Below are 25,077 nucleotides of genomic sequence, written 5' to 3'. Positions count from 1 at the left end.
AAAAAAAAAAAAAAAAGGGCTTTCTTGGACAAACAAAACAGGAAATTTGTCACTGGCAGACCTGACTTACAAGATATTAGAAGAAGTTCTTCTGGTCATGTGCAATGGTTCACACCTATAATCCCAGCACTCTGGCAGGCTAAGGCAAGAGCATCACTTGAGCCCAGGAGTTTGAGACCAGTCTGGGCAACATAGTGAGACCTTGTCTCTACAAAAATAAAAAAGAAAAAAACATAGCCAGCCGTGGTGGCATGTCCCTGTGTTCCTAGCTACTTGGGAGGCTGAGATGGGGGGATTGCTTAAGCCTGGGAGGCTAAGGCTAAGTCTGCAGTGAACTGTGATCGTGACACTGCACTCCAGCCTGCATGACAGTGTGAGACCCTGTCTCAGAAAAAACATTAACAAACAAACAAAAATAAGTAAAAATGTTTATTTCTCTTATTCTGAATTGTTAACAGTTAACAAACAGATATATTTGTTTAAAATAATAGTAGCAATAATGTATTTGGTGATTGTAGTTTATGGATCAGAGAAATCCATGACAGCAGTAATAGCAAAGACAGGAAGGGAGAATTGGGAGGACTCCATTCTAAGGTACTTGCACATTCCATGCAGTGGTATAGTGTTACTTGAAAGTGGATTTGGATTAGTCATAAATATATATTGCAAACTCCTGGGCAACTGCTAAAAAGGTTTTCAAAAGAAGTATAATTGATACACTAAGAGAGGAGAGAAAAAGGAGTCATAAAAAAAAGCTAAGGCTTTTAAATTTTTTTTTTTTTTTTTTTTTTTTTTTTTTTTTTTGAGACTGAGTCTCGCTCTGTCGCCCAGGCTGGAGTGCAGTGGCCAGATCTCAGCTCACTGCAAGCTCCATCTCCCGGGTTTATGCCATTCTCCTGCCTCAGCCTCCCGAGTAGCTGGGACTACAGGCGCCCGCCACCTCACCCGGCTAGTTTTTTTTGTATTTTTTAGTAGAGATGGGGTTTCACCGGGTTAGCCAGGATGGTCTTGATCTCCTGACCTCGTGATCCGCCCATCTCGGCCTCCCAAAGTGCTGGGATTGCAGGCTTGAGCCACCGCGCCCGGCGGCTTTTAAATTTTTGCCTGAAAACTTCAGGAAGTCATTGAAAGATTTTAAGAAGAAGAGTGACAAGATCAGATATGTAGTTTACCAAGAACAAACTGGGTAGTCGTAAGAATAAACAGGGTGTGCCCAGACTTCACGAGATGCAGGGAGACCAGCTGGAAGGGAACCCCAATAATCCAGGCAAGAAGACATAGGGCTCAAATGAACCCAGGTGCACTCAAAGGAGAGACGAACAGGAGAGAATCTTTCAAAGAAGCGGAATCTTAGGATCTGCTAAGCAATAGGTATAAAAGGAACACTGTATCAGTCAGGGTTCAACCAGAGAAGCAGAATCAGTAGATTACAGACAGACAGACAGATAGGTAGATACCAAAACATAACATGGGGCAACATGGGGTTCCTCTAACTCCTGAGCTCAAGCAATCTGCCTGCTTTGGCCTCCCAAAGTGCCAGGATTACAGGTGCGTGCCACTGCACCTGGCCTATGACACACACATATACATATTTTATGTATTTCTAAAATATATTTGTATGCTATAATATATATTCTATAAACATATAAATAATTTCTATATCTACATCAATATATAAATTATATATCTATATAAATATATATGATTTTTTAAAATTTATAGATATATCAACATATATTTATAATATATAAATTTATTTATATAGAGATACGAATTATTTAAATATAATATGTAAACATAATAAACATAAATAATTCATATAGCTATACAAAATTATATATAAATATATAACTTTATATATTATAAATATATATTGATCTATCTATATAAACTTTATAATTTTTTTTTTCTCTTTTTAGGCAGGGTCTCAGCCTGTTGCCCAGGGTGGAGTGGAGTGGTGCAATTATAGCTCACTCTAATCTCAAACTCCTGGGCTCAAGGAATCCTCCCATCTCATTCTCCCTAAGTGCTGGGATTACAGGCATGCACCACCACTCCTGGCCTAAATATATATAAAGCTGACATAATATAATATTGATAAAATATAGAAATTGATTTATCACAAGGAATTAGCTAATTGGCTCACATAACTGTGGCTGCTGGGTAGGCAATCCTGAAGTCAGCAGGGCAGGCAGCCAGCAACAGACCATCCCCGGGGGAGAGGGAGCAACGTGGGTAATGGCTCAGAGTCCAGAACCTCAGAGGGGGTTCAGGGGTGGTCTAGCCCTCCTTTAAAGGGCTTCCACCTGATTAGGTCAGGCCACCCAGGATAATCTCCCTTTTGATTGACTTAAAGCCAAACAATTGAGGAATTTAATTACATCTGCAAAATCCCCTCACAGCAGCACCTAGATTACTGTTCGTCTGAAGAGCTGGAAGATGGTGCATGTGTGCTCCTGGGTAGCCACTATAACTGGAATATACCAGAGAGGGAATCCGGGGAGTCTTGTTTAGCTTATTTGAGTTGACACAGGACAAATATCCAGAGTGATATCCAGGGTTTCTGACTTGGGTGATAGGTGCTAACCGAGAGAGCACAGAAAAATTGGCTTTGAGAGAGAAAATATTAATAGTAAGCTTGATTTCTCCATGTTGAGTTTCAAATGCCATGGGATTATTTTTTATTATTATTATTATTTTTAAGACGGAGTCTCGCTCTGTCGCCCAGACTGGAGTGCAGTGGCGAGATCGTGGCTCACAGCAAGCTCCGCCTCCTGGGTTCACACCATTCTCCTGCCTTAGCTTTCCCAGCAGCTGGGACTACAGGCGCACGCAGGCGCACGCTGCCACGCCCGGCTAATTTTTTTGTATGTTTAGTAGAGACAGGGTTTGACTCTGTTAGCCATGATGGTCTTGATCTGCTGACCTCGTGATCCGCCTGCCTCGGCCTCCCAAAGTGCTGGGATTACAGGCATGAGCCACCACGTCCGGCCTATTTTTTTTTTTTTTTTGAGACAGGGTCTTGCTCTGTTGCCCGGCGGGGAGTACAGTGGTATGATCATGGCTCACTACCCCAGCCTCCACCTCCTGGGCTCAAAAGATCCTCTGACCTTAGCCTCCCAAGTACCTGGGATCACAGGCATGTGCCACCATTCCCGGCTAATGTTTGTATTTTTTGTAGAGATAGGGTCTCCCTATGTTGCCCAGGCTGGTCTCAACTCCTGAGCTCAAGGGATCTGCCTGCCTTGGCCTCCCAAAGTGCTGGGATTACAGGAGTGAGCCACCACCCCCAGTCCTGCCATGAGATTTTTTTTTTTTTTTTTTTTTGAGATAGAGTCCTGCTCTGTCACCGAGGCTGCAGGCTGGAGTGCAGTGGTGCGATCTCGGCTCACTGCAACCTCCACCTCCTGAGTTCAAGCGATTCTCCTACCTCACCACACCCAGCTAACTATTTGTATTTTTAGCAGAGACTGGGTTTCACTATGTTAGCCAGGATGGTCTCGATCTCCTGGCCTCGTGATCCACCACCCGCCTCGGCCTCCCCAAGTGCTGGGATTACAACTGTGAGGCACCAAGCCTGGCCAGGATTTTCTTAAATGCAATAGGCTGCATCCTGTCTCAGGTCCTTTCCAAACACCATACTCAAAAGCCAGTGTTTCCTCTCTTCACTGAATAGTACCTATTTGTCCTTTTTTTTTTTTTTTTGGTACAAATAATTTTCAGATTTACTTCTATAGCTTCTACTACTAGGTCATTTTGTCTTTTTCTTAGAAATAGCACCTTAACTAAGTTAAATAATTCACCTGTAAAGTGAGGTGGTATGTTCATTTTGCTTATCACTGTCACCCCAGTGCCTAGCACAATATTCAAGTATTTGCTGAATAAGAAGTTCATCAGCCCCTGGGTATTCAGGCTTGAAAGAAAACAGAGGTCAGAGCTAGAAGGAAAAAACGGAGTCAGCAGCATCGAGGTGATTTACGATAAAGTTTTCCAGTGAGAACACACACAGAATGGGAAGAGGAGAGAGCTGAGGACAAACCCTGAAAAATCAGGACATTTAAGAAGCTGAGGTCAGGCACGGTGGCTCACACCTGTAATCCCAGCACTTTGGGAGGCCGAGGTGGGTGGATCACCTGAGGTCAGGAGTTTAAGACCAGCCTGGCCAACACGGTGAAACCTTGTCTCTACTAAAAAAAATACAAAAATTAGCTGGGCATGGTGGCAGGCACCTGCAATTCTAGTTATTCAAGAGGCTGAGGCATGAGAATCACTTGAACCCAGGAGGCGGAGGTTGCAGTGAGCTGAGATTGTGCCACTGCACTCCAGCCTGGGCGACAGAGTGAGACTTTGTCTCAAAAAAAAAAAAAAGAAGCCGAGGCCAGGCATGGTGGCTCACGCCTGTAATCCCAGCGCTTTGGAAGTCCGAGGCAGGTGGATCACGAGGTCAGGAGTTCGAGACCAGCCTGGCCAACATGGTGAAACCCCTGCCTCTACTAAAAATACAAAAAACTGGCCGGGCGCGGTGGCTCAAGCCTGTAATCCCAGCACTTTGGGAGGCCGAGACGGGTGGATCACGAGGTCAGGAGTTCGAGACCATCCTGGCTAACACGGTGAAACCCCGTCTCTACTAAAAAATACAAAAAACTAGCCGGGCGAGGTGGTGGGCGCCTGTAGTCCCGGCTACTCGTGAGGCTGAGGCAGGAGAATGGCGTAAAAACCCGGGAGGCGGAGCTTGCAGTGAGCTGAGATCTGGCCACTGCACTCCACCCTGGGCGACATAGCGAGACTCCGTCTCAAAAAAAAAAAAAAAAAAAATACAAAAAACTGGTCGGGCATGGTGGCAGGTGCCTGTAATCCCAGCTACTCGGGAGGCTGAGGCAGGAGAATCACTTGAATCTGGGAGGTGGAGGTTGCAGTGAGCCAAGATGGTGCCACTGCACTCCATCTTGGCAACAGGGCAAGACCCTGTCTCAAAAAAAAAAGAAGCCGAGAAAAGGAAGCCCCCAAAGATGGGAAGAACCACCAGAAAGAAGAGAGAAAGGAGGTGGAGACAGGCACAGACAGGCCTGTAATCCCAGCACTTTGGGAGGCCGGGAGTTCCAGTTCAAGAAAAGAGGCAGGAGGGACCGAGTTGGGGAAGGAAGAGTGGTGGTCAATTTTTAGATTTTTTTCGTTAAGGCGGAAGAGACATCAGGAAGCTGATATGCTGGGGGTACACCTTTTCCTAAGAGGAAGGACCAGGGACAAGAGGAGAGGCTCAACATGGACTATCCACAGCGCCCTAGCCTGGCCCTGATGCTTCTCTGAAGCAGCAATCTCCAGAGAAGTCAGAAGGCAGACAGAAAGAGTCCACTGCCAAAACTCAGACTTCCCCTCTCCCCTGCCACCTGGCCTCCTGCAGGCTGGTTCAAAGACCAAAGGCATTTCTCTCAGTCCCAACTGAAGCAGGAATGGGAGGAGGGGAAAGAGTTCACTTTCCCAGGCTCTACATGAACCTAAAAGGAGTCAGCTTGGCTGGCTGACCACATGCTGCCTTGGCTTACAGAGCCCCAGGCTCACGCACGCTGGAGACAGCCTGACTGAGCAAAATGCTATGCCTGCCCCTCAGCACACGCGTACACACAGCGCCAGACCTTCTCTGACATCTCTGTTCCCCTTAACGCAACATTGAAAAGTCCTCTGCTTCTCAGAATGGAGGGACTATCATCAAGGGGTAAACTAAACATTTGCTAATTATGCAAGAGCCTTTGCCTTCTTAACTAAAGTCAGGATAGAAACTGCAGAGTCCCTGTCTTAAATAAAACATAAAGCCGAAAAAAAAAAAAAAAAACCTAAACGATCTGTCTGGAACATTTCCGCCACACACCCACCGCACCCCAATGGGCACTGTTCCCCGACTCCTTCAGGACAAACTCAAGTCCTTCTGTGATATATACTCCTACAGCATCCTGTCCTTTGCAGCATGCTGGGCATTTGTGATTGTCACCTTCTTGTCATTGACTGTGATTCGTGTAAAGTCTGCCTCCCCTGACAGACTGTAAGGCTCACGAGCATAGGGATCATGTCTGTGATGTTTCCTGCTACATCTTCCACGTGCCCTCGAAGAATATTCACTGCTTACCTGAAATGTATTCCAACTTCTTGGGTCTGTTGGCATCAAGGATAACACCTCTCTTAAGTCAAACTCAGAACCTGCCTAGGTTACAGAACTAAGAGCAGGCTTTTTTTTTTTTTTTTTTTTTTTTTGAGATGGAGTTTCACTCTTGTTGCCCAGGCTAGAATGCAATGGCACAATCTCGGCTCACTGCAACCTCCACCTCCCAGGTTCAAGCGAATCTCCTGCCTCAGCCTCCCTAATAGCTGGGATTACAGGCATGTACCACCATACCCGGCTAATTTTGGATTTTTAGTAGAAACAGGGTTTCTCCATGTTGGTCACGCTGGTCTCAAACTCCTGACCTCAGGTGATCCGCCCGCCTCGGCCTCCCAAAGTGCTGGAATTACAGACATGAGCCACCAGGCCCGGCAAGAGCAAGCTTTCTTTCATGGAGTTGCAAATTGTCTACCTTGCCTGTGCTGAGTCATACCGGTCTCTAAATTTTCTTCCATAGTTACTGTCCCTCCTCCCACACAAGCCACATCTAGTCTTCCCTAAAAAGGTCATCATCATGTCCAGGGTAGCCCCACTTCTGAAGGATTATGGTTACACTACTAGGAACAAGGTAGGAGTAAAAATCAGACCAGTGATTTAATGGTATCTCCCTCCTAGGATTAGAGAATGTCACAGCTTGAGGCCCGGCGCAGTGGCTCACGCCTGTAATCCTAGCATTTTGGGAGGCCAAGGCAGGTGGATCATGAGGTCAGATCAAGACCATCCTGGCTAACCCAGTGAAACTCCATCTCTACTAAAAATACAAAAAATTAGCCAGGCATGGTGGCAGGCACCTGTAATCCTAGCTACTCAGGAGACTGAGGCAGGAGAATCACTTGAACCTGGGAGGCAGAGGTTGCAGTGACCGGAGATCACACCCCTGCACTCCAGCCTGGGTGACAAAGCAAGACTCCGTCTCCAAAAAAAACAGAATGTCACAGCTTGAAGACAAGTGATCTAAGATCTCAGTTTACAGAAAGGAAACTGAAGCCTAGAAAGTGCACACAGATTGGGCCACCACGGTGGGCATTTTTGGTACACTTGGCCCTGCACTAAGTGCTTGCAGCAGATATAAACACCAACAATCAACAGATCCAGTCCTCAAAGATTGGACAACAGCTAAGGCCTTACTCACTTCCCCAAGGTCCTCTATCCACTATAGCCTACTTGCCAACTCCTTAAAAAAGAAGGAAAGAGGCCTGGCACAGTGGCTCACACCTGTAATCCCAACACTTTGAGAGGCCAAGGCGGGCAGATCACCTGAGGTCGAGAGTTCAAGAGCAGCCTGACCAACATGGAGAAACCCCATCTCTATTAAAAATACAAAATTAGCCAGGCCTGGTGGTGCATGCCTGTAATCCCAGCTACTTGGGAGGCTGAGGCAGGAGAATCGCTTGAACCCGGGAGGTGGAGGTTGTGGTGAGCCAAGATCGCGCCATTGCACTCCAGCCTGGACAATAAGAGCAAAACTCCATCTCAAAAAAAAAAAAAAAAAAGGAAAGAAAGAGAGGGGAAAAAGAGAAAAAAAAGAAATGGACTACTACATAATGCTGACATAATGCTCATCCTTCCCAGAGAGAGATTTTCTCTGACAAATGGTATCAGAGATCAGAAAACAAGCTTCCAAATTCCTTCTAGGTATCCTCTTAAAAGCAGAAGTGCACAAGATTCCTGTTTGTAGCCCCAGGTAGGGAGAAAAATGAAACATATCGCTGGTACTTACATCAGAGGAAGATCAAGGTAGCCAAAGACCCCAGAAGGTCAGACACAAAGACCACTGAGACAGGCAAGGATTAGGATCAAGGCTGCCTAGAGCAAGCTGGAAAATGAGAGTAATAATTACAGGAGCAGGCCCAGGTATAGGCTTATGGATACTCATCTGACTCCAAGGCAAGTGGGCTCTTAGAAACCAGACAACTTAGAAAGAGCGACCTGCCTTGCCTTTTTCACAAAAGGGCTAACAGTCTACAGATGAGTAGATTATAGGGGTTTGTGTGCCTATATCATCACCTCCATTCATCACCTCCTTAGTCAAGGCTCTGAACTGCTTTTCTCTCTAAGGATCTGAAGCAGGTATGCAAACAGCAGATGTTGGTTTTTGTTTTCATTTTTTTTTTTTTTTGAGGCAGGGTCTTGCTCTGTCACCCAGGCTGGAATACAGTGGTGTGATAATAGCTCCTGGGCTCAAGTAATCCTCCAGCCTCAACCTCCTGAGTAGCTAGGACTACAAGTGCGCCACAGAACCTCTGGCTAAGTAAAAAAAAAAAAAAAACTTTTTGTAGAGGCAGGGTCCTACTGTGTTGCCCGGGCTGGTCTCCAACTCCTGGGCTCAAGCCATCCTCCCCTTCAGCCTCTCAAAGTGCTGGGATTAAAGGCATGAGCCACTGCGCCTGGCCGCAATTACCAATTTATAGGGGTTGTGAAAATGAAATGAAATTTGGTATGAAACGTATTTCTTAGGAAGGATGTAATTTCCATACGGGCTGATTTTGTCCACTGCTGTGTCTCCAGCGTCTAGAACAGGGCCTAACACGTTTGTGCAAACTCTTCTTATAGTCCTCTGCATCAGGAAAGGGGTGGGAGGTAGCACTTCCCAACCCACCCCAGTACCCTTCTTGCTCTTCCTTGGCTGAAAATGCAGGCTCATTGTTGCCTCCTCCAGGACTACAGATGGTGCACGGTCCGGTCCAAAGCAGCTTAGCAAAACCGGCCAGAGGCTGGGCACGGTGGCTCACCACTTTGGGACACCTGTAGTCCCAGCATTTTGGGAGGCCTAGGCAGGCGGATCGCTTGACCCCAGGAGTTCGAGCGCAGCCTGGGCAACATGGCGAAACCCCGTCTCTACAAAAACAAAATACAAAAAATTAGCCAGGCGTGGTGGCGCCCACCTGCAATCCCAGCTACTCGAGAGTCTGAGACGGGAGAATCGCTTTTAAGCCCGCGAGGCGAAGGCTGCAGTGAGCCGAGATCGCGACACCGCACTCCGGCCCGGGCGACGGAGCGACAACCTGTCTCAAAACAAAAACTGGGCCAATCCCCAAAACGCCTTTCACCTGTGCTTCAGCTCACCTCAGGGCTCAGGGCCAGCCCCAGGCTGCTTCTTGCCCTCCGACAGACGGTCTCCCCCCATCGGTACTCCCCTATCCCGGACGGCTCGTAACGCCCCAGCCCCTCGGCCTGGCACTCGCAGGTAATGGGGATCAGAGCAGAGGGGCCCATCTGCAGCCCCAGGGCACACTCCTCGCGCCACGTGGCTTCTGTAGGTGGAAGTCTAGCCCGCGCTGCAGCCCCGCCTGGACAGTCAGGACAGAAATCTCAGCTCCCTCCCGAGATGTGGGGATTGGAGGTAGACAGGGTGAGCGCCCTTGTCCCAAGGCCCCTTACCTGGTCCCGGGACAAATGCCACCAGTTACAGTCAGCCTTAGAAACCTGGCCTGGGGAGAGACCTGGGCGGGGGAACCGCCCCCATGCCCGTCCACGCCCCTCCTTTTCGACCAATCCCAGGCCTGGAGGCTCCCGCCAGCCACGTGGGCAGCCTTTCTACACTCCCAGGTCCCAGCTAGCCGGCGGCCGCCTCTGCAGCTCCCGTAGCCCGCCCTCGCAGTGGGCGGGCGCCTTGGCGCGCTTGCGCACTCTGGGGAAAGCGGCGCTGCACCCCGCCCCGTACTGCTGCTCCACTCCTCCGCTGTGCGTGCGAGGGACGTCGGGGGCGGCGCCGCAGCAGTTGCTCTTGGTAACGGGGGAGGCAGGAGGAGGAGGAGGAGGAGGGACTCGGCGGGAGGATGGTGAGTATGGGGACCTGGGCCCCCTTGGAGCCGGCCAGTTACCCCCCTCCCGTCCCCAGGCCCAGGGCGGAGCACTGCGCTTAAAGCTAAGGAGGGAATGGGACGTCGCTCAGCCTGCTATCTGGGTTCTGCACTGATTTCGGGGGTCGGCGGGGAGCCCCGACGGTGGGCCCTGGAGGGAGGCCTGGGCCTGGAGAGGAAGGCGGGGCTTGCGGCGGGTCCGAGGCTTGGGGAAGGGGCTGGCAGAGTGCGCGGCTGGCAGGGTGCGGAGCTCAGGCTCCATCGTTACTCTGGGGACAGGGGTGAGGGCGGATCCCAGGAGCTGCAGAGAGCAGCTTTCGCTCGCAGGCTTAGACTTCCCGGGCAATCGGTCTCCCGGCGCTGCAGTAAAGTGGGGTTCGTCTGGAGCCCGGCCAGAAGCGGAGAGAAGGCCGGCCCCGCTGGCTCTGAGGTCGCCCTGGCGGTAGCAGGGGAGATGGTAGCCTAGCCCTCCTTCTCGCGCTGTCTGGGCCCCGGGGGGTAGGGGAGTAAGTCCCAGGACACAAAGGGGAGCCGCTTGGAAGGGATGCCTGGTGGATTTTACGCCGTCTTGGTGTCTGCGTGGCGGGTGCGCTTCCTCAGTCCCGAATTATTTAGTTATTTGCTGAGAGTTGTGCAAGACCTGGTTGTTGGTGATGACCGATTTTTCATTCAATGCTTAATCCATGTTGATGGAAGCATATTAGCTGCCCGGTCTCTGGAATTTCCTTCGAAACCTTTTGCAATCTCCTCTTGCATGTGACCACACCAGGACCAAAAGATCTTAATCCTAGCTTGGGGTCTCCAAACTGAAAAGAACGAGATGTTAAAAATGGAGATCGAGCTTCAATCTGGGGCAAGCCTTTTCTCTGTCAGCCCTAATTAAAGCTTTCCCAAATTCTAAATTATGATTGTGACAGATATGACCGTTGACACTCTGTTTCTTGTTGATGTCTGTACAGTTAGTTGGAGGGAGTTAAAATGGAATTGAGTAATTTTAGAGCTATCAAAGAAAAATTGATTTTGAACCACTTAAAGCAGGTTAGTTGGCTGCAAAGAGCCTGTCATCAAACTTATAGTTACTGCTCCACCTCTCTTCCTAGTTCCTTTCTTCACTTTTAGAAATGTTGAGCCATTTCTGTCAATTTAAGAAGTAAAAAAATAAAATGAAAAAAAGCTAGATGCCCAGGAAGAAAAAGAAATAGATGTATGTTTGGTCAGTTTATCCAGTGAGTAGCTTTAGATAGGAAAAAAATCTCAATTGATTTTACATTGTCAGATTGTTAAAGAAGTAGGGTTATTTGAAGTTGCCAATCACATTTCACACTTGCTACACTTGCAGTTTTTTTTTCTTAACCTCAGGCTAAACAGATTTTTACAACTATTTCTTTTTCTTAATCATTTATACGTGAGCTGTCCGATTAAAGGCTAAGTTTTTCTCAACAAATGAGTACAAACATAAATATTTACCCAGAAAATAGTTAGAATTGAAATGAAAAGGGCATGCCGAACCAACAGAGTTAAGATTCGTCATTATAGATGAGAAGTGCATGAGAGTTGGCTAACTTTTCCCAGTTTGTTTATCAATTAAGTGGACTGTGTAATTCCATGATTGTTTAATTTATAATTAGAGACCACAGTAAATTAACCACTGCCCATGTTTCCAGGTGCAAATTGGCACTTTATACAACAAATTGACAGTGTATATACAACACTGTTGTATACAACTGTTGTGATCAATGATGAAAACAGATTTTGTTTTTCTTTTTTCCTTTTTCCTAAGATGAACAATAAGAAATCAGGACAAATTATTCTGGATTCTTTATCTGGTTTCCCAAATACATTTTTTTTCTATCTCCAAAAGTGTGAGCTATTCTTAAAACTTGAAGTGAAACACAATTTAGTCAGTGGTGTGACTTAAGTGTGTCTCATCTGGTATCCCATGAGCCCCCAGGGTTAACTGTACAACTGAAAAGTGAACCCCAAGGTTTTTTTGGTTTTTATTTCAAACGTCAGCTGTGACAAATACATATTTTTTTTCAAATTTGGGTAACTGTGGCAAAAACCCAAATATGGGTTTCTCTGAGCATTTAGTCAGCTATTTTATGCCTGCTTTACAATGCCAGGTTTTTTTTTTTTTTTTTTTTTTTTTTTTTGAGACGGAGTCTCGCTCTGTCGCCCGGGCTGGAGTGCACTGGCCGGACCTCAGCTCACTGCAAGCTCCGCCTCCCGGGTTCCCGCCATTGTCCTGCCTCAGCCTCCCGAGTAGCTGGGACCACAGGCGCCCGCCGCCTCGCCCGGCTAGTTTTTTGTATTTTTAGTAGAGACGGGGTTTCACCGTATTAGCCAGGATGGTCTCGATCTCCTGACCTCGTGATCCGCCCGTCTCGGCCTCCCAAAGTGCTGGGATTACAGGCTTGAGCCACCGCGCCCGGCTACAATGCCAGGTTCTTGATGAATTACTAAAATGACAGTAATTTTAGCATATAACTATCCACTGTTATTTAACATATGACTCCTTCGTTCAGTGTTTATGGAGCACTTTCTACATATATGGAGCTTGTGGTCGTTCTCAAGCATGTTCAACATTTGAAGATTGTTCCCAACAGTTATTTATGTTTTCTAGTTAGAAAATGGCCAGTGAAAAATTATTTAAAAAACAAAAAACACGGGGGTAGTGTTTTGAGTGGCTGCTATGTGTCATGCTTTACATACATGACCTTATTTCATCCTCATAGCATCATCTCTTGAGATATAAGAGATACAAGATATAACAATAAGTATTGTTCCTATTTTCTTTTTTTTCCTTTGAGACGGAGTCTTACTCTGTCCCTCAGGCTGGAGTACAGTAGTGCGATCTTGGCTTACTGCAAGCTCCACCTCCCAGGTTCACGCCATTCTCCTGCCTCAGCATCCACAGCAGCTGGGACTACAAGCGCCCCCACCACGCCCGGCTAATTTTCTTTTTGTTTTTCTTTTTTTTTTTAGTAGAGACAGGGTTTCACCGTGTTAGCCAGGATGGTCTTGATCTCCTGACCTCATTATCTGCCTGCCTTGGCCTCCCAAAGTGCTGGGATTATAGGCGTGAGCCACCGCACCCAGCCTGTTCCTATTTTCTAGTTGAAACTGTGTTCAGTGTTTTATATATATATATATACACACACACACATATACACATATAGATACACAGATATATATAGGTATATATATGTGTGTGTATATACACACACACACACACACACACACAGAAGCTGAATACAAGTCTGTGTAAAAGCCCATAATCGTTTCATTAGCACTCTGGTGAAGTGGGAACCCACTCTTCCTGAGGAGATGCCCAGACTTTTTTCCTCAGGAAACATTGTTTGTATTTATTTAGGAGAGGGTGATGAGAAAGAAGACACAGTTTGGATGAAGTTCTCAATTTTGAGCTTTAAGCTGATAGGAGTTTAGTTGAAAGACATAAAAACAAACAGAAGTCAGTTATATTTAAGTTAGTTATGGGGACTGTATGTACTTGACGGTTGGCTTCGTAATTTCAGAATTTACATTTTAGCTGCTCCTCACAACCACATATATTTTCCATATACCAACACATTCCTTCCCCCTCCACCACTCTGGTTTCTTTGAATGACCTAGTTTGTATTGTTTTAGGTCAGTGCACCATGCCTCTGCCAATAGTTTAAGCTGATTTCAAGGCAGATAAAACGTCTGTAGTCCAAATCTATTCATGATTTGACTGTAGAAAAGTTTGTTTAAATGTTTTGTGGTTGAGTCAAACCACTTCTGCCCACCAGGGTGCAGATAACTTGTATACACACATGCTGGTAACACACAATATACTTTTAACTGAAGTTCATGTTTCTTAAATCGCTTTATTTAATGTCACAGGAATATAAATCCTACATAGACATCATGCCTGTTTTGCTCACTGTTGTACTTGGGGCACATTATGGGTGTTTATGATAATTGCGTGAATGGATATTTTGGCCAAAAAATGCACTTTAAAAATTAATTTCATTGTATTTATACTGCAAAACTCAGCCCCATAATAAATTTAACTTCTAATCGCTGTCTCCCTTCATTTGACAGTTAAAATAAAATATGGGCATATAAATATAGAGGCACAGAATAGACTTATTCTGGTCTCTTTCATCCAGCCTCTTAAATCAGCTTACTTTGTACCTTTCAGGCAGAACCCTGATCTCTATAAATATCCTCTTCCCTATTTAGCAAACCCTGATAATCCTGTGATCCCCTGTCCTCAGTAGTTGGATTAATATGATGCTGTATTATATTTGTACTTGTCTTCCCTATACCATGCTTGAAATGCCATTTATTGTTTTGCTGGAAGAAAACATTAGCTGAACTTTCCATTTCTCTGTAATTTCACTTAAAGGTGAAGCATCTGAAGTTATTATTTCCTAATAAGGAAAGTTACTCATTAGAAATGTAGAAGCACTGTATTCTACACCATTAGGTTAATAACGTTTATCTATAGTTAGAATTTTTTTATTTTTATTTTATTTTATTTTTTTTTGAGACAGTCTAGCTCTGTGGCCCAGGCTGGAGTACACTGGCGTGATCTCAGCTCACTGCAACCTCCACCTCTCAGGTTCAAGCTGTTCTCCTGCCTCAGCCTCCCAAGTAGCTGGGAATATAGGTGCCCGCCACCATGCCCAGCCAATTTTTTGTATTTTTAGTAGAGGTGGGGTTTCACCATGTTGGCCAGGTTGGTCTCAAACTCCTGGCCTCAAATGATCCGCCTGCCTCGACCTCCAAAAATGCTAGGATTACAGGCGTGAGCCACTGTGCTCACCCTTATAGTTAGAATGATTTCTTTTTCTTTCTTATCTGTGCTTTGCTTCTCTCCTTTTAAGGTGAATAAACATTATGTTTCTCTCTTTTTTTTTTTTTTTTTTTTGAGACAGGGTCTTGCACTGTCACCCAGCCCATACTGCAGTGGCCCGACCATAGTTCACTGGAGCCTCAAACTTAGGCTCAAGCCATCCTTCTGTCTCAGCCTCCTGAGTAGCTGGAACCACAGGTGCATACCACCACACCTGGATAATTTTTTTTTTTTTTTTTGTAGGGATATGTGTCTAGTGTTTGTTGCCTAGGCTGATCTTGAATTCCTGGCCTTGAGCTATCCTCCTGCCTCGGCCTCCCAAAGCACTAGTATTATGGATGTGAACCACTGTGCCTGGCCTTGTTTTTCTCTTCTTTAATTTCAAATGTAATTAGTGTGTAGAAAGCCTCTGCCTGGAAAAAAAACAAAACAAAACAAAACAAAAAAAACCAGCATTTTTAGTGATTTCTTTAAAAGAGACACATGAGGAAAAACCTAAAACATTAATTTTAAACTTTGAAAATATTTTATAGGCCGGGCGCAGTGGCTCACTCTTGTAATTCCAGCACTTTGGGAGGCCGTCATGGGCAGATTGCCTAAAGCCAGGAGTTTGAGACTAGCTTGGGCAACATAGTGAAACCCTATCTCTACTAAAAATACAAAAAATTAGCTGGGTGTGGTTGCACACATCTATAGTCCCAGCTACTCCGAAGGCTGAGGTGGGAGGATCACCTGAGCCTGGGAGGTTGAAGCTGTAGTGAATCATGATTTCGCCACTGTACTCCAGCCTAGGCATCAGGAGTGAGACCTTTTCTCAAAAAAACAAACAAACAAAACCAACATACATATATATGTATATATGGTTTTGTTTTTTGTTTTTGTTTTGAGATGGAGTTTTGCTTTTGTTGCCCAGGCTGGAGTGCAGAGACACAATTTTGGCTCACTGCAACCTCTACCTCCCAGGTTTAAGCAGTTCTCCTGCTTCAGCTTCCCAAGTAGCTGGGATTACAGGCATGTGTCACCACATCTGGCTAATTTTGTATTTTTAGTAGATATAGGATTTCACCATGTTGGCCAGGCTGGTCTCGAACTCCTGACCTCAGGTGATCCACCCGCCTCGGCCTCCCAAAGTGCTGGGATTACAGGTGTGAGCCACCACACACAGCCAAAAAAAAATTTTTTTTTAAAAATAGGAAACAGATCTTCCTTCATAATTTCTGCACTAAGCAGAAAATGCATGAGAAGAACTTTGCCTATATGTCATTTAATGTACTAATTTGATAAATTCCAGATGTTTTAGAATTTATTTTAAGAGGTAATGAGACCCCTTCTTTTCACTTACAATCAGGAACTCAGGATGAATAGTAAAATGAGTTTTCCTCTTCTTAACCTTTTTATGTCACCAGTCCCCTAAGGATCTCAGAATTTTAATTTTTACTTTTCCGAAAGGTGATATTATAAATGAGTGACTGCAATATAGCTAATAAAAACCAGGGAGACTTCTTATAAATATAGTTTTAAGAAGGAATGCTGTCAAAATATTCAAGACCAGATGAGATAAAAACAGCAAAAAAGTCTTGCCTTTGGGTGGATCGCTTGAGTTTAGGAGTTTGAGACCAGCCTGGGCAACGTGGCAAAACCCCATCTCTACAAAAAATACAAACTTAGCGGGGCCGGATGGTGTGAGCCAGTAGTCCCAGCTACTGGAGAGACTGAGGTGGGAGGATCGCTTGAGCCCAGGAAGTCAAAGCTGCAGTGAGCCGTGTTCATGCCGCTACACTCCAGCCTAGGTGACAGAGGAAGACCCTGTCCCCCCAAAAAAAAGAAAAAGGAAAAAAAGTCTGGCCTTTTAAAAAGCCAGACTTTTGTTTGTTTCAAATCTATTCAATCTCTCTCCCCCAAATCTTTTGGCACAGAATTTGTCTAGCTTAGACTGAACCTTCCATTTTACTGCTGGAAAAAATTGAGGCATAGAGAGGTTAATGTGGTCCTTAGCAAGTCAGTACAAATACAGTACTAAAGTGGTAAACAAAGAGTCTCTGAGGCAGAAAGGAATTCTTAATAATTATGCGTATTTGCATATGATTGTCCAAAGATGCAATTGTTGAGAATTATTTCTCAGAAGTATTGTTTGATCTTAGTGAACAAACTGGTTTGAATTATTGCCTGGTACAATGTGAGTAACAAATATAACCGTTTTACATAATTCTAAGACTCAGTTTGAAGGAATTTCTTCTTGGGCTGGGAGATTAAATTATATGCCCTTTACACTCTGGGATTCTTTGACTCTTGTTCTAGCCATGTGTTGTTAGAACAAAATTATCAGCTATAGCACAGAACAAATAACTTTCCTGTAAAGATGTTCTTATGTTCTTAACTAAAAATCAACATAGTTTATTTCTTTTTCTTTTTCTTTTTTTTTTTTTTTTTTTGAGACAGAGTCTCACTCTGTTACCCAGACTGGAGTGCAAAATACAGCTCACTGCAACCTTGACCTCCCAGGCTCAAGCAATTCTCTCACCTCAGTTTCCTGAGTAGCTGGGACCACAGGCATGCGCTACCATGCCTAGCTTATTTGTTTTTTATTTTTTGTAGGGACAGGGTCTCACTATGTTGCCAGGGCTGGTCTTGAACTCCTGGGCTCAAGTAGCCCTCCTGCTTTGGCCTTCCAAAGTGCTGGGATTACATGCGTGAGCCACCACGCCCAGCAACATGCTTTATATTTCTATCCATAAAAAAATAATGAATAATGGCCAGGAGAGGTGGCTCATGCCTATTGCACTTTGGGAGGCCAAGGTGGGCGTATCACTGGAGGCCAGGAGTTCGAGACCAGCCTGGCTAACATGGCGAAACCCCATCTCTACTAAAAATATAAAAATTATCCAGGCCGGGTGCAGTGTCTCAGGCCTATAATCCTAGCACTTTGGGAGGCCGAGGCAGGCGGATCACAAGGTCAGGAGATCGAGACTATCCTGGTTAACATGGTGAAACCCCATCTCTACCAAAAACACAAAAAATTAGCCGGCCGTGGTGGCGGGCGCCTTTAGTCCCAGCTACTCGGGAGGCTGAGGCAGGAGAATGGTGTGAACCCGGGAGGCGGAGGTTGCAGTGAGCCGAAACCGGGCCACTGCACTCCAGCCTGGGCGACAGAGCAAGACTCCTCAAAAAAAAAAAAAAAAAAAAAAAAAAATTAGCCAGGCATGGCCGGGCGCGGTGGCTCACACCTGTAATCCCAACACTTTGGGAGGCCAGGGCGGGCGAATCACGAGGTCAGGAGATCAAGACCATCCTGGCTAACACGGTGAAACCCCGTCTGTACTAAAAATACAAAAAAGTAGCCGGGCGTGATGGTGGGCCCCTGTGGTCCCAGCTACTTGGGAGGCTGAGGCAGGAGAATGGCGTGAACACAGGAGGCGGAGCTTGCAGTGAGCGGAGATCGCGCCACTGCACTCCGGCCTGGAGACAGGGAGACTCTGTCTCCAAAAAAAAAAAAGACAGAGGCACTGGTATTACAGGTGTGAACCACTGTGCCTGGACTTGTTTTTCTCTTAATTCTTTAATTTAAAATGTAATTAGTGTGTAGAAAGTCTCTGCCTGGAAAAAAAAAACAGTATTTTTAGTTATTTCTTTAAAAGAGACACATGAGACGGGAAGCTGAGGCAGGAAAATGGCGTGAACCTGGGAGGCGGAGCTTGCAGGGAGTCGAGATAGCGCCACTGCGCTCCAGCCTGGGCGACAGAGGGAGACTCTGTCTAAAAATAATAATAAATGAAAACAAGAAACAGAAATATTAGATTAACAGTAAAAAAAATCCTTAGTTAATTTTGGTTTTGTTTTGTTTTTTTTTGGTTTCATGGATGCCTTTTATGATTTCCTAACTTCTCTGTTGTACCAAATTTTTAATCTTAAAAAACACAGGTAATCTATACCATGCACCTATCCTGTAGGGTCTTGTGAAAGATGATAGTAGAACATTTTTAATGAAGTAGAGCATTTATCTATTTCAGCTAACATTTTAGCTGAAATAGATAAAATCTTTTTTTTTTTTTTTTTTTTTTCCGGACACGGAGTCTTGCTCTGTCGCCCAGGCTGGAGTGCAGTGGCGCTATCTCAACTCACTGCAACCTCTGCCTCCCAGGTTCAAGCGATTCTCCTGCCTCAGCCTTTCAAGTAGCTGGGACTACAAGGCACTTGCCACCACGCCTGACTAATTTTTTATATTTTTAGTAGAGACGGGGTTTCACCATGTTAGCCAAGATGGTCTCAATCTCCTGACCTTGTGATCCGCCCACCTCAGCCTCCCAAAGTGCTGGGATTGCAGATGTTAGCCACCGCGCCTGGTGATAAAATCTTTTTTAAAAATTTTTTCCATTTAATTTTTGTGGGTCCATGGTGTTACCTATTTGTAGGGTGCACGAGATGTTTTGATACAGGCATGCAATACGAAATGATGAAATAGATAAAATCGTTAACAGAGAGCCCAACTGTAATTTTATATAGCCTTTTTATATATTTTTGTATAACACCTTAAAATCTTGTGTTAACTTGGGTGTGTCATTCTATTTAATTCCATAAGTGTTATCTAGTGTCTGTTTAATAAATGCCAGCCATTGTGGGACAAGTGTAGCTCTTACCACAAGAAACTTTAGTAAAGGAGAAAAATACAAACATCAGTTACCTAGTTTGATATGATGTGTGTTCTGTTCTAAGTGTATATAAAGGGCTTTGGGAACACAGATGGGGTAGAGTTCACCCTCCAAGGAGATTTGGGGTGACTGCTAAGCTAGATTGATAGGAGGAGCAGAAATAAGCCATGCTACTTATTAAGTTGCTGAATTTACTATAGCACTTCTACCGAAACTTGGAAAGAGGAAGCAAATGGAATAAGTGGTATTAGAGTGAAAAATAATAACATAAGCTCTCTATAACCAAGAACTTTTTTCAAGGAGAAGTTATTCTGATATACAGTAATATCAAAGTCAGTGCTTCCAGAGTAATCTGTCTCCTTTGTGGTTGTTCAAGGGCTTGCTCTCAATTTTGCGCAAGTTGAAAAGTGCACCAGACCAGGAGCTAAGAATACTTCTCCTGGGCTTGGATAATGCTGGCAAGACCACTCTTCTGAAGCAGCTAGCATCTGAAGATATCAGCCACATCACACCTACACAGGTGAGCACTACCTTGGCTCCAGATGCCGTGTGACACAGAAAGACGATAATAGCAATGTGAAAGACAAAATGGGAAATACTGTTTTGTCCACTTCCAAATTTTGCCTCTGAGAACAGTCTATGCAATCTGAAGATAACCAGATTTCAAAAATATGTAAGAGATTCCATTCTCATGTGGTATTTAGAGTAGTCAGATTCATAGAGACAGATGCAGAATGGTGGTTACTAGAGCTGGGGAGGGGGAATGGGGAGTTATTGTTTAACGGGTACAGTGAGTCAGTTTTGCAAGATGAAAAGAGTTCTGTGGATAATGACCCACAGTGTGAATGTATTTAATGCCATGGAACTGTACACTTTAAAATGGTTAAAATGGTACATTTTATGTTATAATGTTAAAATATGTACACGGACACACTTCACAGTGCCCACTTCATCAGGCTACCGCACTGCAGCATCTGTACCCTGCTGGGCTTCAGCCTCCACACATCACCTTTCAGCACATGCACCCCTCTTCCATATGTGCCCCTCCTTCCCCACCCACACATGTCCTCAGCAGCTGCATATTGTACATGTTATCTTACAATTTAAAATATATGTGTACATATATACACGTGTGTGTATTTGTGCATATATAGACAAATCCAGCAGATCTAAGTGAGTACCTATATTCTTTTTATTTTTATTTTATTTCTTTAAATTATTTATTTATTTTTTGAGACAGAGTCTCGCTCTGTCACACAGGCCGGAGTGTGGTAGCGCAATCTTGGCTCACTGCAACCTCTGCCTCCCAGGTCCAAGCAATTCTTGGGCCTCGGCCTCCCTAATAGCTGGGACTACAGGTGCACGCCGCCATGCCCTGCTAATTTTTGTGTTTTTTTTGTAGAGACAGGGTTTCACCATGTTGGCCAGGGTGGTCTCAAACTCCTAACCTCAATGATCCACCCACCTCAGCCTCCCAAAGTGCTGGGATTACAGGTGTGAGCCACCGTACCCGGCCTATTCTTTTTTAAAAATAGCTTTATCTTCTCTGATTATGAACGTAGTACATGTAGAAAACACAGAAAAAGTATAAAGGAGAAAACTCTGAGAAAGACCATGGTTAATATTTTACTGTGTACTGGCCAGGCGTGGTGGCTCACGCCTGTAATCCCAGCACTTTGGGAGGCTGAGGCGGGTGGGTCACAAGGTCAGGAGATCGAGACCATCCTGGCTAACACGGTGAAACCTCGTCTCTACTAAAAATACAAAAAATTAGCCGGGCCTGGTGGTGGGCACCTGTAGTCCCCGCTACTCGGGAGGCTGAGGCAGGAGAATGGTGTGAACCCGGGAAGTGGAGCTTGCAGTGAGCCGAGATCATGCCACTACACTCCAGCCTGGGCGAATAGCGAGACTCCGTCTCAAAAAAAAAGAAAAAATTTTACCGTGTACTTTTCAGACTTAATAAATACAAATATGTATCAATTTTTAAAACAAAAAAAAAATTACCTGCTTTTTTTTTTTTTCTCTTTTTTTTTGGGGAGACAGAGTCTCGCTCTGTTTCCCAGGCTGGAGTGCAGTGGCGCGAGCTCAGCTCACTGCAACCTCTGCCTCCTGGGTTCAGGCGATTCTCCTGAGTAGCTGGGAATACAGGTGCACACCACCACGCCCGGCTAATTTTTTGTATTTTAGTAGACACCTGGTTTCGCCATTGTTGCCCAGGCTGGTATCAAACTCCTGAGCTCAGGCAATCCGCCCGCCTCGGCCTCCCGAAGTGCTAGGATTACAGGCATGAGCTACCTTGCCCGGCCAATTACCTGCCTTTTTAAATCCAGTCTCATCAACCTTCCTTTTTCCTGAAAAGGGCAAGCAAGCAAAGCATAAAGGATAAGGAAATGATGGTGCTCACAGCGTGGAGGTTTAAAGATGAGTCCTGGGCTGGGCGTGGTGGCTCACGCCTGTAATCCCAGCACTTTGGGAGGCTGAGGCGGGCAGATCACGAGGTCAGGAGATCAAGACCATCCTGGCTAACACGGTGAAACCATGTCTCTACTAAAAATACAAAGCAATTAGCCAGGCATGGTGGTGGGCGCCTGTAGTGCCAGCTACTTGGGAGGCTGAGGCAGGAGAATCACTTGAACCTGGGAGGCCGAGGTTGCAGTGAGCCAAGATCGCACCACTGCACTCCAGCCTGGGCGACAGAGCGAGACCTCGTCTCAAAAAAAAAAAAAAAAAAGACGAGTCCTGGGTGCCGTGGCTCACACCTGTAATCCCAGAACTTTGGACTTTGGGAGGCCAAGGCGGGCAGATCATGAGGTCAGGACATGGAGACCATCCTGGCCAACATAGTGAAACCCCGTCTCTACTAAAAATACAAAAATTAGCTGGGTGTGGTGGCGGGCGCCTGTAGTCAGGAGACTAAGGCAGGAGAATGGCTTGAACTCGGGAGGCAGAGATTGCAGTGAGCCGAGATTGTGCCATTGCACTCCAGCCTGGCGACAGAGTGCGACTCTGTCTCAAAAAAAAAAAAGAAGAAGATAAGTCCTGATTGGAAAAACTGTAGTGGGTTTCTTAGAACTCATTCCCTGTAGGAAATCCTGAGAATGCCTGACCTTTGGCTAAGCCAACAGGGAGAACTTGTTGGTCTTAGTCACTTTAAAGTGTTTGAGCATTAAAGGTTAGAGGTTTTAGCAAAACCAGAGTTATTTTCCATCACTGTACTGTGATAAGACCCTGGTGTCAGGTTTGAATGGCTGTGCTGGCGTGCATGCATACTTCATGGCCTATGAGTCTTACTGATTCACAATTCTTTGTGGAAAAGTCATTTCAACTGCTACCAAATGAACAATTTTACAGCTTCTGAACAAATTTAATGTATAGCCTGAGGAGGAGCAAATTACAGTAGTCTAGCCTAGAAGGGCTGAAAACACATATTAGTGTGTCAAGATTTCTGCCGGAAAAAGAAGCACTAGGTTTTGTGTGCCTCGCTTGTAGGTTTTCTTTTGTTTTTTTGGTTTTTGGTTTTTTTTTTTAGTATTAGCAATAAACTGTATCTCTCAAGAACTAACATGAAGACTTCCACGCTGCAAACACAGAAATAAACTCAAAGTTAGGAACCCAAAGTTCTCATTCTAAACTTCAGGCTTTGTTGGATGTGTTATAGGTGACTCTGATATTATATTGCATCAACATTTCATATTATTTAAAAACAAACTTTTATTATGTTTTTTGTTTTATATTTGAAAAAGTAATAAGTGCTTATTGTAGTAAATTTAGGAAGTATAAATAAATAAAATTGAGAAACTAGAAGTCACCTATATATAATGCCCAGTCAGACATACCACTGTTCACATTTAGGAATGTATCAAGTTTTTTTCTATGCATATATATGATGGGTATATTTAAAATAAAAAATAAAAATGGCTCATAGAGGATATACTAGTTTGTATCATCTATATCTAGATATAGATTTTTTTTAGAGACGGGGTTTCACTCTGTCGGCCAGGCTGGAGTACAGTGGCGCCATCCATAGCTCACTGCAGCCTCAATTCTTGGTATCAAGCAATCCTCCCACCTCAGGATCCTGAGTAGTTAGGACTGCAGGCATGTGCCACCACACCCAGCTAATTTTTTTTTTTTGGTAGAGATGGGGTCTCACTACATTGCCCAGGCAGACCTTGAACTCCTGGGCTCAAGCAGTCCTCCCACCTCAACCTCCCAAAATTGGGATTATGGGTGTGAGCCACTGAACCTGTCCCTTCTTGTTTACTTAATAATAGATCATGAACATCTTTCTGTTATTATGTATGTAAATGCTTATGTAATATACATCTCTAAATGTTTGTGCCCATTCATTATTATTGTTTCCTCAGAATAACTTCCTAGATTTGTTGGGTCTCATTACTTATAGACATTTAAGCCCATTGATACATATGGTCAAATTCCAAGATTTACTGTTATTGTATTCCAAGATTTACTGTTATTTATTTTCTGCTTTATTCCAGAAAGGATTCAGTATTACTGAGTTTGACATTTAATATCATTGTTGAGTATGAAATTTTAAAATATACTAAAGTAGTTTTGCCAGTGAGTCACAATGAAACTTTTTTCAATAAGCTTACACTATTTCCCTTTAGAATTCTTGAACTTCTAATGTATTCAGTCATTGGCGTATTAGAGAAGCGAGAGTCAGCAGGATCCCCAGTTATCCTCCAGCGACTGTATATCCTCAGTGGAAATTGGGTGGCAGTGTTCCTGTCCTATTGCACTGTGCCTTCTCCTTCTGTGCCAGGCAGCAGTGTTGACAGGCTACCACATGAAACAAATGTTTGTGGAGGCATCCCCAAACGTATCTATGGCTGAAATGTCTCTTCTGTGGTAGCAAGCTGTTGATTGGGTTTTTCTTTTTTCTTTTTTTTTTTTTTTTTTGAGACAGAGTCTCGCTCTGTCGCCTAGGCTGGAGTGCAGTGACACAATCTTGCAGTGGACTCACTGCAAGCTCTGCCTCCCAGGTTCACACCATTCTGCTGCCTCGGCCTCCCGAGTAGCTGGGACCACAGGCGTGCCCACCACCACGCCCGGCTAAGTTTTGTATTTTTAGTAGAGACGGGGTTTCACCAAGTTAGCCAGGATGTTCTCGATCTCCTGACCTCGTGATCCGCCCGCCTTGGCCTCCCAAAGTGCTGAGATTACAGGTGTGAGCCACCGAGCCCGGCCCTGATTGGGTTTTTCAAATCCTGGTTTCCCTATGTAATTTTTGCAAGAAGACTTTAAAAAAAAATTCTTGTTCATGACATACATTCTCTGGGAACCCCAAAGGGCTTGTTAATTTGTTTCCTTCCACACTGACCCCCAGCTGGCAATTCTGCCTGTCCCTGATTTGCTCACCTTCCTCAAAGTTTCACCTCAAGTAACTGTCTTAAAAATGAAGGCTTCCAGCCAGGTGCAGTGGCTCACACCTGTAATCCCAGCACTTTGGGAGGCTGAGGCAGGCAGATCACCTGAGGTCGGGAGTTCAAGACCAGCCTGACCAACATGGAGAAACCCTGTCTCTACTAAAAATACAAAGTTAGCCAGGCATGGTGGTGCATGCCTGTAATCCCAGCTACTCGGGAGGCTGAGGCAGGATAATCGCTT

At 44.9% G+C, this 25,077-nt stretch overlaps 2 protein-coding genes and 1 long non-coding RNA gene across 23 annotated transcripts in view; 2 read left to right on the top strand and 1 right to left on the bottom strand.

Moving 5' to 3' along the window:
• SFXN2 (sideroflexin 2) overlaps positions 1 to 9,593 on the bottom strand; it is a 30,001-nt gene extending 20,408 nt beyond the window's left edge. For 8 of the 17 annotated variants that reach the window (XM_077945386.1, XM_077945391.1, XM_015148004.3 and 5 more), the window contains exons 1-2: positions 9,536 to 9,593; positions 7,875 to 7,970 (exon numbers count right to left, since the gene is read on the bottom strand). Coding sequence is in view for 3 of the 17 variants with exons in the window: in XM_077945391.1 (XP_077801517.1) it covers positions 7,875 to 7,876 (2 nt within the window). In the remaining 14 variants the exon portion in view is untranslated. Of the gene's footprint in view, positions 1 to 7,874; positions 7,971 to 9,220 lie in introns of all 17 variants that reach the window. The other 9 variants (XM_077945387.1, XM_077945390.1, XM_015148003.3 and 6 more) reach the window with 3 other exon arrangements.
• LOC144331318 (uncharacterized) lies at positions 3,674 to 5,830 on the top strand. Its single transcript, XR_013398369.1, has 2 exons — positions 3,674 to 4,443; positions 5,147 to 5,830. It is a non-coding gene; the product is annotated as an uncharacterized LOC144331318 (long non-coding RNA).
• Positions 9,594 to 9,791: 198 nt separating the features above from the next.
• ARL3 (ARF like GTPase 3) overlaps positions 9,792 to 25,077 on the top strand; it is a 49,493-nt gene continuing 34,207 nt past the window's right edge. For all 5 annotated transcript variants that reach the window (XR_013398355.1, XM_015148084.3, XM_077947451.1 and 2 more), the window contains exons 1-2: positions 9,792 to 9,936; positions 19,823 to 19,966. Coding sequence is in view for 4 of the 5 variants with exons in the window: in XM_015148084.3 (XP_015003570.1) it covers positions 9,934 to 9,936; positions 19,823 to 19,966 (147 nt within the window). In the remaining variant the exon portion in view is untranslated. The remainder of the gene's footprint in view (positions 9,937 to 19,822; positions 19,967 to 25,077) is intronic.

The sequence above is a fragment of the Macaca mulatta genome, chromosome 9, assembly GCF_049350105.2.
Source record: "Macaca mulatta isolate MMU2019108-1 chromosome 9, T2T-MMU8v2.0, whole genome shotgun sequence".
Lineage (NCBI taxonomy): Eukaryota > Metazoa > Chordata > Mammalia > Primates > Cercopithecidae > Macaca > Macaca mulatta.
Note: the sequence above shows the minus strand (reverse complement) of the source record. Positions and strands in the feature narration are given on the sequence as shown.